This window comes from Drosophila ananassae, chromosome 3L (assembly GCF_017639315.1).
Source record: "Drosophila ananassae strain 14024-0371.13 chromosome 3L, ASM1763931v2, whole genome shotgun sequence".
Lineage (NCBI taxonomy): Eukaryota > Metazoa > Arthropoda > Insecta > Diptera > Drosophilidae > Drosophila > Drosophila ananassae.
Window position 1 is genome coordinate 15,101,999 of NC_057929.1, and position 15,124 is coordinate 15,117,122.

Consider the following 15,124-nt stretch of genomic DNA (forward strand, 5'->3'; position numbering starts at 1 on the left):
ATATATAAAAAAAAACTGTTTTTATCCACATATATGTAAAATGTTCCTTTATTGTTTATGTAATTTAAATGCTATATGTATATATATCTAGATATAGTATTTATATCGTAATTAGATGTCAGTTATGGTTGCATTCTGAAAAAGTTCGTTTATGGCATTACGCACTACAAATGAAATGAAATGAATTCGATAATTTCGGTTCGGTTCTCTCTTAAAATTCCTTTACGCTATGACTTTAAAATACTCCCGTTGCACAACTCTAGAAACTAGACGCTAATTATTAAAACCCAGACCCAACTATGCTCGTCTATATGTAGGCTATATATGGCTACGGAAGGGCAGTTCAACCCAAGCAAGTTGGATTTGATATTAGGTGTAGGAGTAAGTGAGTTAATATATATTATATATATGTACATGCCGGACCACCGGACCCCAGAAGCGGATGGTCCCAGCAAGGAAGTGGGTTCTCGAGTGTGTGTATGTGTATGCTAAAGCATATTTTGATTTGATTTGATGCATGCGCGGTTCTAGGTGCTATATGATCTCTATATAGGTATGTAATTGTAATGCATATGTGTGCAGTATTGTTCAAACGCTTCGATGACTCCAATCCCTAAGGACATTCGCTATACTCCCCCTCGGACAGACTCTACGTGTTTACATTTCGATTCGATTTGATGATATATGTATGTTACTTGCATATCCAATATATTATGTGCCTAGGTGCTAAATTATGCTATATACTTTCCCAAAAAAACTGTCGTCTGTCTTGGTCTGTGGTCCGCTTGGGGCTTCCCAACAAACACCAATCGTTGCTCGAACAGAATGATGAACAAAAGGTCGACTTCAACTGAGGAAACCATAAATACAAAAAAAATCTTTAAAATACTATAAATGTATAATGGGGTTATATCACAGGTACATTTTAGACTTTTTTCAAAATGCAAGATTGTAGAAAACATGATGTCATGGAGGGTTCTGCACAGGGACTGGACAACGGAACGGAAATGTTGGCCTCGTGCAGCTCCCCAACTCCTGTCTAAATGCTATGTAAGTAGTTGTGTAGTTTAGTATGTATACATATATATATGTATATATATATTCACTGGATCAATGAAGTATATAAGTATTTCTTGTTATAGAAAAGCACTAACCATTAAACATTGCAACTGCCGTTTCGTTCGTCTCGTCTCGTCCAACTCCGAACTCTACTACTTAAAACCAACTCGACGAATGCTCGATTGTGATCGTAGATATGAAAGAGTTTTGCGTACAAGTGTATATTGTAATCAGTTATCAGTAATCGGTAATCCATATCGTTATTGTACCGCTATCAAGCCTATGACTAGGAGCCCCAATTTTCGAGCCCCAAAACTGTGTACTTTGGTTCTAACTAACTATACGTCGTGGGTAACCTTTTGTGTACTTGCTATGGCCTGATCGGGTTTATCCTTCCTCTAAATAAGTTCTTTGAGTACGTATTTCAATGAAGTTCTGCTGGGTCACAGATTCTTGTTCTCCTCCTCCGCCTTGTCTACTCTCCTCTCAGATGAAATATCTATACATCGTACAGCACTTGGCGCAATTCTTAAGTACAAAGTGGTCGCGGGATGGGGGGCATTATGCGTTTCTATGAGTTTCTACGCCGGTAGATGTGTTAATGGAAAATTCGTAATTGCTAAAGCTTCACAACGCCCCCATGATTGTGACAAGTGTGTCTTTGTTTTGTGTATCTGAGTTCATTAACCGGGATTCCAGGCACCCGGACACCTCACCTATTTGATCTCATATCCCCTTCTCCTGCTTCCTTTTTCGATATGAATGAAGAGTTAGACTAGATGTTATCATTAATACTAATCCGCCCACTTAGGTGTTCTTAGCAGGCAGCTGTCGGGGCCCCGGCTCCCCCGCCTCGGCGTACAGGCAGGATCCCTCGCTGCAGGAGCAGGTGTCTCCCTCGCGTGAGCTGTTGCAGCAGTCGCTGGTGTAGTGTCGCTGCTCGTACTCCGCCAGCATGTTCTCGTTCTCGCTCTCCAAGCACGGCTGCACTGCCGGCGGGCGTCGGTGGTGACCGCCTCGTTTGCTGCTGCTGTGCTCCTCCTGAAGCTGCAGCTGCCGCTTGTGACCGTGAGAGGTCCTCGAGTGGTCGGAGCACTCGGAGGAACACTGATAGATCTGGTGATTCGAGGTGGTCGGGTGCATCGGGTGCACGGGCTGGTACCAGCCCTCGGGAACGGGCACAGCGATGGGAGCCGGCGGCGGTGGCTGCAAGGGCGATGGAGTCGTCAAGGCATCGCAACTGTTGCAGGCCCGGTTCTGGGCGCACCGCGCTGCATTCAGGCCCGCTTGATACTCGCTGGCCGGATGGCGCTGGGTGGCAAAGGGCAGGTGATTGGGGGGCACCACTCCGCCTGGAGCGGTGGTGGCGAAGTAAGCTGGGAGCTGCGGCGGGTGCTGGCTGGTGGGTGTAATCTGGTAGCGGTTCTGGGTACCAGTAGCAACAGCTGACAGCGGATTGCTGTACACGTTCTCCGGAGGACATCCGCCAGCAGCGTACTGGGGCGAGACTCCCCAAGCAGAAAAACCGCCAGAGGAGCTGCTGTGTATGGATGCGTTGAGTATGCTGGAAAAAAGTAAGTATGGAGGGTTAAAAAAGTATTTTTAAAGTGTCTTAATGCCTATTTTAAAGCAAAAGTTGTGATATGAATGGATACATGTTTAAATATCTTGACTGCATCACAGGGAGAGCTACTTTTGGCCAAAAGACCAGTGACTCACGTCCATAACTTCGTTAATTCTTGCACGATCGGTGAATGTTATACCTTCCCGATCTTGTCTTTTTATGTACTTTCATATTCCATTGAAAATCTAAAATTGGACCCATTGTTTTGAAATTTTCAAAGGGGTTACATCATAAAAATTGTATTTTCCTAAATTTTGATGCAGATGAATGGGGAATCGGACTGTGATTATTTTAAGGTATGCCACGTAAAGATCGGTTCCGAATTGACAAAGATATAGGCTATAGAAAAGGTAAAATAGGACTTCTCCATGTAAAAGGACGTGAGCTCTCCCCAGCTCGTACTTTTTTAGTGAACCTATCTGCTATGGTTTAAAAATCTCATTATTTAAAAAGGCCAGTTACCTTTGGTTGGTGGAAATGCCAGAGCCCGCGCTCTTGGAGCTCTTCCGCGACGACTCCGGTGATCCTTGGGCATATCCATAGGTGGACGATGGCGGTGGGTGTTCTGGTGGCGGGGGCAGGAACTCTGACCAGTTTATAGGCTCCGCTGGATACTGTAGATAGCCGGATTTCACGACAGGAGGCACTGCCGGCTGACCGGCAAAAGCATCAGAGTATGGAGAGTGGGTGCCCGAATCCTTGTCAGCACTCAGAGATGTGGCCTTGGTGCAGGTCTCGCTGGAGGAGGTGCCTATGATCATGGTGGTGGCATAGGGCGTGGGGTTATCGGGGCTCTGTGAAGAAAGAATTTGGGTTAGCGACGTTTTATTAAGGAACTAGTCCATGCTGAACCCACCTTGCGGCAATTATAGAAGGTGGTCAGGTTGCGAGTGTCTACCTCGGCGTAGTCGGTGCCACCATCTGAGTTGTTGTAGTTGGACTGACTGCTGTTTACGTGGGAGAGCAACTTGGACTCGCTCAGGCCTGAATCCTTGTCAGTATCGGCAGTTCTCCAGCCGCGATGATGATCAATCCATAGACTCTCCTTGCTGTTAATGTTCAGGGCGGTGATCTCATTTTCGCTGACCACTGGAATCAATATTTGATTAAAACCTGATCCTTTGAGAAGGAAACTCTTATTACCACTCAAGTGACCAAGCTCCTTGGTCATCTGATGTTTCCTCTTAAAGTAAACCATGGCTATAGCTGTGGAAATGACCACCACAAGGAGGATAATGAAAACCAGGACCATTAGCCAAGGTCCAGACAGGTAGTCGGTGGTCTTTCTGTGGGTGGTGGGATTGCTGTTGCCGATGGGTGAGTTTCCATTGCTGTGATAGACGACATCCTGACCCTCGTGCCGGCCATCGTGGGTGCCACTGGGATGGGCTCGTGGCGGATGGACATGGTGGTTCGGGTCCATAAAGAGTGAGATCTTCGAGAGAAAATAATTGTGAGAATTCTGAGTACATTAAGTAACAAAAGTATTTGCTTACCGGTTTGGAGTAGGGACCATCGCCAGCCTTGGTGAAGGAGTTCAGTCTCACGCTGTACACTGCTCCGGTGGTCAAGTTATTGAGCAACACCGAGGTTGTGGTGGCATTGAGTGTCATGTTGGCCAGCACCTTCATGGTGTTCCCGGCACTGACCTCGATCTTGTAGCCATAAAGATTCCCGTTGTGGTGCTGCGCCGGCGGGGGCGTCCACCGTACCCACCCGGCAGTTTGGTTGTACATGCCGATCTGTATGTTATCCGGCGGAGCCGAAGGTACTGCAAGAATAGCAATATATTAGACATGGTTCTGTAGCCATATTTGAGAAGCAATTACCATCCTCGTAGGTCAGAGCTATCTTGGAGTTACTGGGCTGTCCTTCGATGGTTTCGAAAAAGGGTGTGAGGAAGAACTCGTACTTGGTGAACTTCTTCAGGTTCGCCACGACGAAAGATTCCGCCGAGGCATCCAACACAGTGATGGAACGATATTGCGGTGACGAGGAACCTGCGTCTCTATAGTGAATGTGCAGTCCCTATGAAGTGAGAGTATTATTAGTTATTAGGTTCGCACAGAGAAAAGATTAAATATAAGTACCTCCACATATTTTTCATCGGCACTGATGTGCAGCATCCAGTCCAAACGCACAGCACTGGCGTTTATGGCGGAGGCATCGATCAGCTCAACGGACTAAGAAACGTAAACAAATGATTCATGTGCTTATCAGGAATCTCATTCGTGGGCTTACCTTTCCAGTGAGCAGAGTTCGAGCTGCTGATAAGTCATTGGCAGAAGCCGCATCGAAATCCTCTCCAATAGTCTTTATGGCATTCGATAAGCCCGAGGGCACTGAAATGCCCTGAGAGTTCTCGGCCCGGACCAGAAATACATACATCGCTCCAGGTGCGAGTTCAGTTATCTAAACAGAAGCCAGGTTAGTTACGCGGAATAGTTGAAATTAGAAGTTAATCTTACAGTAACTTGGGTATCTGCCACGCGGTGGGAGGCTTTTATCCAACCTGTTTGAAGATCCGGGCTAAAGTACTCCACAGTGTAGCTGTCAAAAGGAAAAGAACATTTAGCGATGATCTCATAAAATGGGTGTGTTCGCCAAACTCACCCAAGAATCGGGCCCACAGCACCGGGTTTCTCTTGGCTCTTGGCCCAGCGCAGACTTATGCTTGTGCGGGTGACGTTCAGGACCTTGGGAGTGCCAGGCGGAGCAGGATATGTGCTAGGATCGGCCGACCTATGCAAGGATGTGGATCCAGTGTTGTCCACCTATTGAAAAAAGTTGTATTTAGCAACGAATCTTAATGGTTGGCCTTTATGGTAAACCCACAGTTAGAGTTGCTGCCCAGGAGGTCTCTCCCCTCTCCGAAGATGCAGTGCAGGTGTAGGTTCCAGAGTCACCAACTTGCAGATCTAGTTGGAAGAAACTGATTAATGAAAAGCCGACCCGATAAGTTGCTTGCAAGAGTTACCATCTATCCTCAGCGAACTGCCTTGGATGATGCTGTGACGGTTGCCAGTTTGCACAGCGTGTCCATTGAGGAACCACTTGATGCGGGGATTAGGATTTCCGGTGGCCCGGCAAGGCAGTGTGGCTACCGATCCCTTGGGCAGCGTCTGATTAGCAGGTCCGATCTGAATAATCGGAGGCGGTCGCTCGTCCACCGAACTGACTTGTAGGAACACCCGCACCGTAGAGGAATCTACCACACTGAACGCAGAGCAGACATAGAATCCTTCGTCCTCCTGGCGCACGTCTGTTATCTGCAGAGTTCCGTCGGCCGCAACATGGTGCCTGTCATGGGAACTGTTGAGGAACATGAGTGTGGACACACCCTCTTTGGTCCAGAAAACGGAGGGCGGAGGATTTCCAGAGGCCATACAGGGCAACTGGACAACACCGTTGAGACCAACTTTCTTGTTGCTCGGCCGCTTGGTAAAGGTAGGAGGAGCTGGCGGAGTAAAGAAGAGATTAGTGGGCTGGATGCGGGAGCTATGCACTCAATCCTACCATGCACTGTGAGCGTGGCCCTGGCGGTTATGTGACCCACATTGTTGTGTGCCTCACAAACATAGGTTCCTTCGTCGTTCGGGGTGATGTTGCTCAGCTCAAGACTCTTGTCGTCGTGGAGGATGCGAGCCCTTGAGACGGGTATATTACCCTCCTCCTTCTTCCACAGCACCTTCGGAGGCGGATCACCACCCACGGAGCAATGGAATGTGGCGGTCTGACCGTATAGCATGACCTGATCCTTCGGCTCCTTCATGAAATAGGGCTTGACCTGAACGATTAACTTGGCGTAGTTTGACTCCCGAGTGCCCACCAGGTTCTGGGCAATGCATTTGTAGTTGCCTTCGTCATTGGGCTCCACATTGCTGATGAGCAGGTTGCCACCATCCACAATTCGGACGCGGGAGCTGGCGCCGAAAGACAGGGCTTTCAGGTCGTCCAACGGAACGCCGTCCTGATGGCGAAAAAAAGTTTGCGGTTGTGGAATAAATGAGTGTTCGACTGATTAGGTCGACCAGTTTGGTGTACCCACCTTCATCCAAATGAGCGTTGGCTCAGGAATGCCTTTGGGCGGCCCACACTCCAGCAAAGCCGTCTCGCCTTTGGCCACTCGCGTGTCTTTGGGCTCCACGCGAAAATCGTCGCGCAAAACTGGCGGAGGCAGGAGCAATGGAAAAAATGAAAATAACAAATACGAGACAAAGCTTAGCGTGTGGGCAGACAAGTTGCACCTAAAATTAACGACCGGAGTGACAGACTTACCAGCTATCTGGAGCGAGGCATGGCGGCTAACGGCCTGGCCTACTCGGTTCTTGGCCACGCACCAGTACTCGCCGCCGTCCTGCTCCTTCTTGCCCTGCATGGTGCGGTAGAAGAATAGGGCGCCGTCCTTGAACTGGACGCGGTGCGACTTCTTCTCATTGGTGCTGACGGGCTCACCATCCTGCGGTGGAGGGGTTAAATTAATTGCGGTTGTAGATTAAGAGATTGTGTGGTTCGGACTTGGTACACTTGGAAAAATTGGCATGCATTTAAGTAAGTTCTAAATCCCCAACTAGTTATTAATTTTTTTTAGCAGTGTGAGAATGGTTTCGAAAGAATATGTATCCTTACCTTGTACCACTCGATGGTGGGCTCCGGCTTGCCCTCCACCTTGCAGTTGAGTGTGGCTGGTTCATTCTTCTTGACCACCAAGTCCGTGGGATGCTCGATGATCCGCGGCGATTGGTATTGGCCTGAAAGTGGGGATAAGTGGGGATATTCGAGATGCGGGTAAGCTCCATGGGAAGCCACTGAATGAGTTATATGGTGGTTTACCTCTGACTGCTGCTGGCAGCGCCACCAGGCCGAGCAGCAGCGGCACAAGCAGCATTCTGCTCGCCCGGCCGCTCAGATAGGGGTTAATAGTGGTGCTGGTGCTCCAGGCGATGAAAAGGCGAGGTTTTCGATCAGATGATGGCATATAGGATGCGGTGCTAGGTGTGATCTTGTGATTACTTTACAGTTGATGAGACAATGGAGCGGCGATCATTGTAGCGTTATCCTAGGATGGGCGGTATGGGTTAACGAAATGTGGGCAGCTGTTAGGATAATGCAATAGGATTTAAGGCGTGGCTGGTTAAGCCCCCGGGGACTTGCCAGGGTTTTGGTTGCATTACAGTGCTACCTTAGAGTGCGGTTTTTATCTTTATCTCCCCGGAATTTGAAATTATTTCTAGCCTGCTCCACTTATGCTCGCATTTTCATTTCCATGCCGCGATAACTCGCCGCACACACACACACTGACACGCTTACAACTTACACTCCCACACAGATACTTTACGAATGTGTGTCTGCTGGTTTTCCATTAATTTTATTTCTGTATTTATCTCTCTTTTTGTGTTTATCTCTCAACGGAGTCGGTGGACGGACGGTCGGACCACAGAACTCAGACCCGAAAAATTTACAATCCAAATTCTGATTTGGAGTTTGATTTCATTTTGATTTTTATGGTTTCTCACACTTTCTTCTTGGGGTTTGGGTTTTTGTTCTTGTCGGATATATCACTATTTTTTATACATATTTCCCTTTTGGGTTTTTATTAATCAGCAGCGCGCAGCCAGTGTAAGTTTTGTTGGTATTTATTTGTCGATGGCCTTTCGGGGTTGTTTCTGTTTCTCAGCTCTCGCGCACATTTTCCACATTTCCCGAACGAAATTTCTTTTTGGTAATTTTACAAGAACAAGAACACGCTCCCCTCTCTCCAACTCTCACTCGCACTCGCACTCGCTTTTCTCTTCCTAGCTCCCTCTCACTCCCACCAACGGTCACTCCTCCCGCTGTTCCTTGAATTTCCCCATCCACCCCACCACCGCGCTTGTTGTTGTATCTATAACACTGTTGTATCTATAACACACACTCCTTGTAAAGATACATCCGCTGCAGCTGCACTTTGCACAACGCGATCGCGTGAGCTAATTTCTTAGACTCCACTCGCTTTAATCGATCTCTGGTATCCCTACTCCCCACTTACTCTTATTAAGCTGCACTTGATTTATTTCCTGCGATTTAATTCGAATTTACGGCGCAGAGAAAACTCTCAATTGGACGTGGGTAGTGTTCAGAGTGACCGTGGACCGTTATTGTAATGTAAAGGAAATACCATTTATTATGGTGCATTCTACAACACTGATTAAAAGATCTGGCAGCTCTGGCTTGACGCGCCACGTTTTCTGTGGTTCAAATCTTTATTATAAAAGTATAAAAGTGATGGTTATGTTCTTTAGTTTGTTGATAATGAAGTTAATGAAGCAAGTATATCTCTACATTCCATCTCATTCAATCCTGGCCAGATTCCTGGGCAGATTCCTGGAGCGCACCACGTTCGAGAAGTTAGCCTCAAAGGCTGGGGCACGACTCCTACCCAGATGTAGGTGGAAAGGTGCCGGGATGGGGGCCGGCGGACGTCGTACATGGGGCAGGGCACTCTTAATCTGCTTGGGCTGCAGGTTCAGTCGGGACACCCGATCTACAGACATGCTCTTGGGACGTCGGGCCAGATAATGATGGACATGGCTATTGGAACCATTGGCTATGTTCAAGTTAACAAGGTAGTCCTGCAGCTGGGCCTTCAACTGGCTGTTCTCCGTCTCCAAGCGTCGCTTCTGCTGCTTCAAAACGGCCACATCGACGGCGACGTTGTTCACTCTGCGCCAGAACGTCTCCATTTGGGGCACCAGGGCCACCTCATCCTGATGGTTTCAATAAAGTTATAAACTAAGTAACTAATAGGAAAAGATTACCCACCTTTAGAAGATCTGTGGCTGGATCCGGGGATGCTCCGGCTTCTACCACCTCGCGAATCTCGATGATTTCCTTGGAAATCTCTGGCAGTTGAAACATCTTTTCCCGCTGGGTTTCCATTTTGGAACATACTCCCGACAACTGGACTAGAGTTTCCCCCTTGCCGGTAATCTCTTGAAGCTTCTGGAGCGCGTTGTAGCTCTCAACGGACAGCAGCTTGAAGGACTGGTGATCATTGGACATCTCGTCCTCCACGCAAGAGCGCAGCTCCCGGAGTCGCTCGGTCAACTGCTGTTTGATGGCCTGTCGCTGCTCCAGCTGGCCCTGCTGCTTTACGTAAAACTCCTCGGAAACCAGTCGCAAATTGGCCAATTGGTCCACCAAATGCTCAATCTCGTACGTCTGCTGGCTAATTTGAAGAGCCGCCTCCTCGTCCCGCTGCTTAAGGTCAACGTACTCGGCGTAGAAGCCCTCGATGTGTTGACAGTAACCACCGAGTACAGATTGATACTCCTGCCACAGCTTCTCCAGTCTGGCCTCGCCCCTCGAGGTGATCTGCTCCAGCTGGAGTTGCATCTGGAAAATGAAAACACGCACGCAATGATAATTGTGAGGGAAGACCATTGTGTGTCACTCAGGTTGTCACATCCCGCAGCTATAAATGGCGTAAGAAGTTGGGAGCTGCTCATTCAGTGACAAAAATGCGCTTGCTGGTCTTGGTCTAGTTTCGGCCTCAAGTGCCGCTCCCAGGAGGGACTGGGTGATGCGGAACTAAAGAAGACCGTTCGCAGCTGCATGCGTCGCCAGGACGAAAACGAAGATCGAGGACGAGGCTCGGGCAGACAAAGCCAGAGTTTCGACTATGGACGGGACCAGGATGAAGATCGGGACAGGGAAAGGGAGCAAGGAAGCAGAGGCGGCTATGGCAACCGATGGCAGCGAAGCCTGCGGCAGTCGGAGAACAGGAACAGCACAAGTGGCGAAGGAGGCGGAGCAGGAGCTTGTGTGGCCCAGTGCTTCTTTGAGGAGATGAATATGGTAGTATAATGAGGCGGTCATGAGCTATTGATTGAGTTCCATGTCCATAAACAGGTGGATGGCAATGGAATGCCCGAACGGCGCAAGGTATCCTATCTACTGACCAAGGACTTGCGCGACCGGGAGCTGCGAAATTTCTTCATGGACACGGTGCAGCAGTGCTTCCGCTACTTGGAGACCGGCGGACGAGGAAGGCAGAACAAGTGCGTCGTGTCTCAGGAGCTGGTCAAGTGCATGTCGGAGTACGCCAAGGCCCAGTGCGAGGATTGGGAGGAGCATGGCAATCTCCTTTTCAATTAGTTAGACCCAAAAACTCACCCCACTTTTGAGGTCCTCGCAGCGGTCTAAAAAGCGCTCGTGGTTGTTTCGGATTCCCCCGTCAGTAGTCTCCTCCAGCTGGTAGAAGACGCACTCCAGCTGTTGTTGCTTTAGAGCGTGCATCTCCTTGAACCTGGCGGAGTCCTGCTCCCACTCGCTTAGCACCGCCTGTTTGTCGTCCTCGTAGATGCGCCGAAAGAACTCGATGCGGCTGCGATGGGTGTCTGGAAGGAAATGATTAAATGGAATAGGGTATTCAAGTATTAAGGTGGTGGTTATGTTCATAGTTTTTCTTAAATGGCGTTCCTAATAGTTCTATTAAACCATGTATTAAACAGAACCCACCCACAATTTGTGTAATATTCTCCATGTGGGATTGCTGGAGATTGGCGTACATATCCTCGGTGGACTCTATGTGAGCAATCAGTCGATGAATCACCTGATCCTTGCGCTTAAGAGCCTCCTTAAAAAAGGACTCCACGTCTATGATTTCGCGGCGTAGCTCTTGAATCTTAACCTGGCGTAGGATGCTGCGCCACTCCTGATTGATTTTGGCCATGTTAAGACGACCAAAGGCATCCTCCCTTTTTAATTTGTTCTATTTAGGGATAGGAAATGCTATTAAAAGTGCTTCTTTCCTTTTGGAAACCGATACCTTCATGTACATGGAAATAAGCTGCATTTTCCGGCGGCGCGTCTCCTCCTCCGCATCGGCCCGCATCTGGAGGTAGCGGGCTCGCTCCTCCTCGGACATTTTGGCCAACTTGTTGCCTTTGCCTTTACCCTTTTTGCCCATGATGCTGCTACCTTTTGTTCGTCAATCAGCTTATCAAGTTTCAAAGGCCAATAGGCGACTAATTAAGCGAGCGAAAGCCGAGCCCTGGAAAATAAATAACAATTTGATTGCCGTGTCGTTGCCATGACATTTGTGTGTTTCGGTACTCAACTCCACGTAGAATCCACTGGCACTTTTCGTTGCCATAATAATGAATTTGAATTAAATTAATGCGGAATGGAGCCAAATGACATTAGTGCTGCCCATCAAAGGGGAACCACTTGACATATAAAATGATGGCCCGCCAGACGGAATTCTGTAAATATGTTGGGCTTCGTGATCTTTGTTATTCTCCTGCACAATGTGGTGGGCAATAAATTCAAGTGTACTTAAATGTTTTAATAACGCGTTTATATATATTCGCAGGATCCACTACTCGCCGTTAGGATACACTGTCAGAACATAGAGCGTATCCACGAGGAGAATATCCACCACTGCTGCAAGCATCCGGATGGTCACAACGATGTGACGGAGAGTTGCGCCTTGAAGACCAACTTCCGGCTGCCGTCGCCCGATGAGGAGGCCGTGGAAGATGTGACAGTGAACCAGGTAATGTCCGGCACCTGCTGGGCCAAGTGTGTCTTCGATCACTTCAATCTTCTGGAGAACAATACCCTCGACATAGCCAAAGTCAGATCCTACTACAAGAGATACCACACTATCGATCCTGAATACGAAACTGAAATGATGAATGCCTATGAAAAGTGTCACTCTAAATGTAAGATATCATTAATTAATCATAAATCTTAAATTTATCATTAATTTTTAATTTTTATCATTAATTAATCATAAATCTTAAATTTATCATTAATTAAATTCTGTAGCTGAGACTGCCTTGGAGGATTTTCTAGCGATGCCACTTGTGGCGCAATTCATGACAACCAAGATGTGCAAACCGACAGCCAGCATCATAATGTCCTGCGTCATCTACAATTTTTTCCACAACTGTCCGAGAAGTCGTTGGGCCCACACCTCGGAGTGCGAGGAGACTCTCGCCTTCACCAAAAAATGTAAGGATGCCTTAACAACTATGTGAATAAATATATTTTTGAATGAGGCACAGGGAAATTTTGCTAAAAATGTAATAAAAAATTTTTTCTTAAATTTTCATGCACATTTTTGCAGAATTGATTTAAAACTCGATTGTGCTATTCCGTTTTAGATTCACATGATTATTGGCAAAGATACAGACATTACTAGGGACCATTTTGATCTTCCATGCATTTTTCTAAATTTTAAAGGGACCCTCCAACAAAATTACAAAAAATAGAACAAATATTTTGTTTGTAGGTTTTAATGCAGATTGATGGAGAATCGACCTACAATTCGTTTAAGTTACTCCGCTCAAGGATCGGATGATTTTTGGGAATGCTATAACCATCGCTGGGAACTTTTTGGCAATACCATGCACTTTTAAATTTTTCCTTCAGAAATCCCCAAGAAAAAAGTCTAAGAACGGGTTGGTGACTTATTCGTTCTTTTCCTTTATTCACAAAATAAATTCAGGAATTACAATGAGGCCAATGCGTCCTGGCATGTTTTGCTAAAGGCCAAAGTGTCCTCACACTCCTTAGTCTTGGACCAACGATCAGCAGGACAATTGTGGAAGAACTGGCGGATGACGCAGGCTAGAACCACGCTGGGCTTGGGTTCACAAAATTGATGGGACATATGCTTAAAGATGGGCTTCGACAGGAACTTGGAGGTGTTGTCCTCGCCTGTGACATATTCAGTCTATAATCCTGATCTTTAGTTTGCAATTTGTACTCACTTTTGCCGTGGCAGTGGTCGAAGGCATTGATCATTTCCTTGGCATACTCAGGATCGCTTGCGAACTTTGTGTTGAAATACTTCTTGACACCATCCATGTCCACATTGTTGTCCTTCATCAGGTTGAGTTTGTTCAGGATGCACTTGCCAAAGCAGGTGCCTCGAATGGCCCGATCCGCCGTGATGTCCACCAAAGCCTCCTCGGTCTGGCTGGGAAGGTGGAAGCCCGTCTCCTTTGCGCAGTTCTCAATGATGTCGTTGTGGCCATCGGGATGCTTACAGCAGTAATGGATGTGCTCCTCATTGATGGTATCGGGCTTGTCGCAATCGATCTGAATGCCACTGGCAATCTGGGAAGGATGAAATTAAACTGAAAGGATTAGGAGTTCAAGAGATTAACAACTCACCCAAATCAGGGAGGCGAAGCTCAGCAGAATTATGGACCTCATATTGAACAAAGCCTTTCTGCCAAAACAACCCACACTGAACGGCTTATATAGCAGTGGGACAAATAAATAAAATGAAAACAGGAAATTAGCTGCACTTAATCCAATGCCAAAAACCCATCAAAGTGTCTGAAATCATTTACTATTTTTCCGCACATTGCACTTCCACATTACAACCGCCATTTGTTACATTTAATTAAGCAATCCAATTTGGAATTAAATAGATTAAGCATTGGCCGCGATGTTATAAATGATATGTTGATTGTTTGTTCTGTCCATTCAAAGAGCAATGGTCATCCTACGCTGGTGCTGGCTGCCTCTCGTCCTGGTGTCCATTTCGGAGGCACTCGACCCGGATGAAACCACCACAGTGGCCTCTGTCGGTGGCAGCGATTTGACGGCGGCCAAATGTGGCAAGAAAGTGTGATTTGGTTTTATTTCGAATCCTGCAAAAAGTAATTTTCCATTTCCTAAATAGAGAGCCGGCTGTTGTTCTGAGCTGTACATTGGTGAGGAGGAAGAACTCGAGAAATGCTTCTTGATACACTCCTCAAAGCTACCCCAGGACGGCGAATCCGATATCGGGAAGACCTTTAGATTCTTATCGGTGCGTATTTCTTAAAGATATTCCACATGTCACTTCCTATCCAAACTTACGACTTGCTTAACAGTGCTTTGTGGAGTGTTTGTACAAACAGAAGAAGTACGTTGGGAAGAGCGACACGATTAACATGAAAATGGTCAAGCTCAATGCGGAAACAACATTCGCCGATCGTCCCAAGGAGAAGGATTACCACATAGCCATGTTCGACTATTGCCGAAAGGATGCCTCGTCCATGTACAACCTTCTGAAGGCCAGTCCCGGAGCCAAGGCGCTCCTGAGGAGCGCCTGTCGACCCTATTTGCTGATGGTGTTCCTGTGCGTGGCCGACTACCATCACGATCACGAGTGCCCCTACTTCCGCTGGGAGGGCTCCACCAAGGCGGGAACCAAGGATCAGTGCGAAAGGGACAAGGCCCAGTGCTATGCCATCGATGGTCTGACCATGCCCACCGAGAAACCGATTTAGAATCGAAAGGCGGAAAATTAAAGGAAAATTAAGACCAAGTTGTTTATAATAAAGTTCGAGTGTATAAATAAAAGACTACATAGGTCGGGGCTCTTGTTTATTTTGATATTATTTTTGTTAGGGAAATTCCATTTATGTTAGATCTGAAATTCCATTTATGAGGTTA

At 47.2% G+C, this 15,124-nt stretch overlaps 6 protein-coding genes across 9 annotated transcripts; 3 read left to right on the forward strand and 3 right to left on the reverse strand.

Annotated features, from left to right (window-relative positions):
• Positions 1-18: 18 nt before the first annotated feature.
• Positions 19-8,845, reverse strand: LOC6494196 (protein sax-3). Of its 3 annotated transcripts, none has more exons than XM_001960739.4 (18): positions 8,712-8,845; positions 7,517-7,742; positions 7,313-7,434; positions 6,962-7,142; positions 6,732-6,850; positions 6,200-6,653; positions 5,661-6,140; positions 5,519-5,601; positions 5,297-5,457; positions 5,152-5,233; positions 4,925-5,095; positions 4,774-4,866; positions 4,513-4,711; positions 4,180-4,454; positions 3,827-4,118; positions 3,540-3,772; positions 3,146-3,477; positions 19-2,623 (listed from the first exon to the last, which is right to left on the reverse strand). In XM_001960739.4, the coding sequence occupies exons 2-18, from the start codon at positions 7,659-7,661 to the stop codon at positions 1,867-1,869; spliced, it is 4,179 nt and encodes a 1,392-aa protein (XP_001960775.1). In that variant the 5' UTR covers positions 7,662-7,742; positions 8,712-8,845; the 3' UTR covers positions 19-1,866. The 3 variants fall into 3 exon arrangements, with proteins under 3 accessions (XP_001960775.1, XP_032307121.1, XP_032307122.1); XM_032451230.2 differs by lacking the exon at positions 8,712-8,845 and adding an exon at positions 8,001-8,692; XM_032451231.2 differs by lacking the exon at positions 7,517-7,742.
• Positions 8,846-8,894: 49 nt separating this feature from the next.
• Positions 8,895-11,751, reverse strand: LOC6494195 (dynein regulatory complex subunit 2). The gene is made up of 5 exons (XM_001960740.3): positions 11,493-11,751; positions 11,183-11,435; positions 10,838-11,061; positions 9,485-10,057; positions 8,895-9,429 (listed from the first exon to the last, which is right to left on the reverse strand). The coding sequence occupies exons 1-5, from the start codon at positions 11,631-11,633 to the stop codon at positions 9,013-9,015; spliced, it is 1,608 nt and encodes a 535-aa protein (XP_001960776.1). The 5' UTR covers positions 11,634-11,751; the 3' UTR covers positions 8,895-9,012.
• Positions 10,178-10,844, forward strand: LOC6496369 (odorant-binding protein 59a; the record flags this gene model as incomplete). The annotated part of the gene is made up of 2 exons (XM_001960741.4): positions 10,178-10,519; positions 10,574-10,844. Coding segments are annotated over 2 exons (588 nt in total), but the record flags the coding sequence as incomplete, so codon positions are not given.
• A 73-nt stretch (positions 11,752-11,824) lies between the features above and the next one.
• On the forward strand, positions 11,825-12,762 carry LOC6496370. Of its 2 annotated transcripts, none has more exons than XM_001960742.3 (3): positions 11,825-11,978; positions 12,039-12,390; positions 12,497-12,760. In XM_001960742.3, the coding sequence occupies exons 1-3, from the start codon at positions 11,937-11,939 to the stop codon at positions 12,706-12,708; spliced, it is 606 nt and encodes a 201-aa protein (XP_001960778.1). In that variant the 5' UTR covers positions 11,825-11,936; the 3' UTR covers positions 12,709-12,760. The 2 variants fall into 2 exon arrangements, with proteins under 2 accessions (XP_001960778.1, XP_032307128.1); XM_032451237.2 differs by having other exon boundaries at positions 11,922-11,975; positions 12,497-12,762.
• Positions 12,568-15,048, forward strand: LOC6496371. Its single transcript, XM_001960744.4, has 4 exons — positions 12,568-12,682; positions 14,174-14,309; positions 14,367-14,495; positions 14,560-15,048. Exons 2-4 carry the CDS (start codon positions 14,178-14,180, stop codon positions 14,956-14,958), a joined length of 660 nt encoding a protein of 219 aa, XP_001960780.1. The 5' UTR covers positions 12,568-12,682; positions 14,174-14,177; the 3' UTR covers positions 14,959-15,048.
• On the reverse strand, positions 13,137-14,024 carry LOC6494194 (general odorant-binding protein 68). Its single transcript, XM_001960743.3, has 3 exons — positions 13,850-14,024; positions 13,444-13,792; positions 13,137-13,390 (listed from the first exon to the last, which is right to left on the reverse strand). The coding sequence occupies exons 1-3, from the start codon at positions 13,889-13,891 to the stop codon at positions 13,182-13,184; spliced, it is 600 nt and encodes a 199-aa protein (XP_001960779.1). The 5' UTR covers positions 13,892-14,024; the 3' UTR covers positions 13,137-13,181.
• Positions 15,049-15,124: the final 76 nt, after the last annotated feature.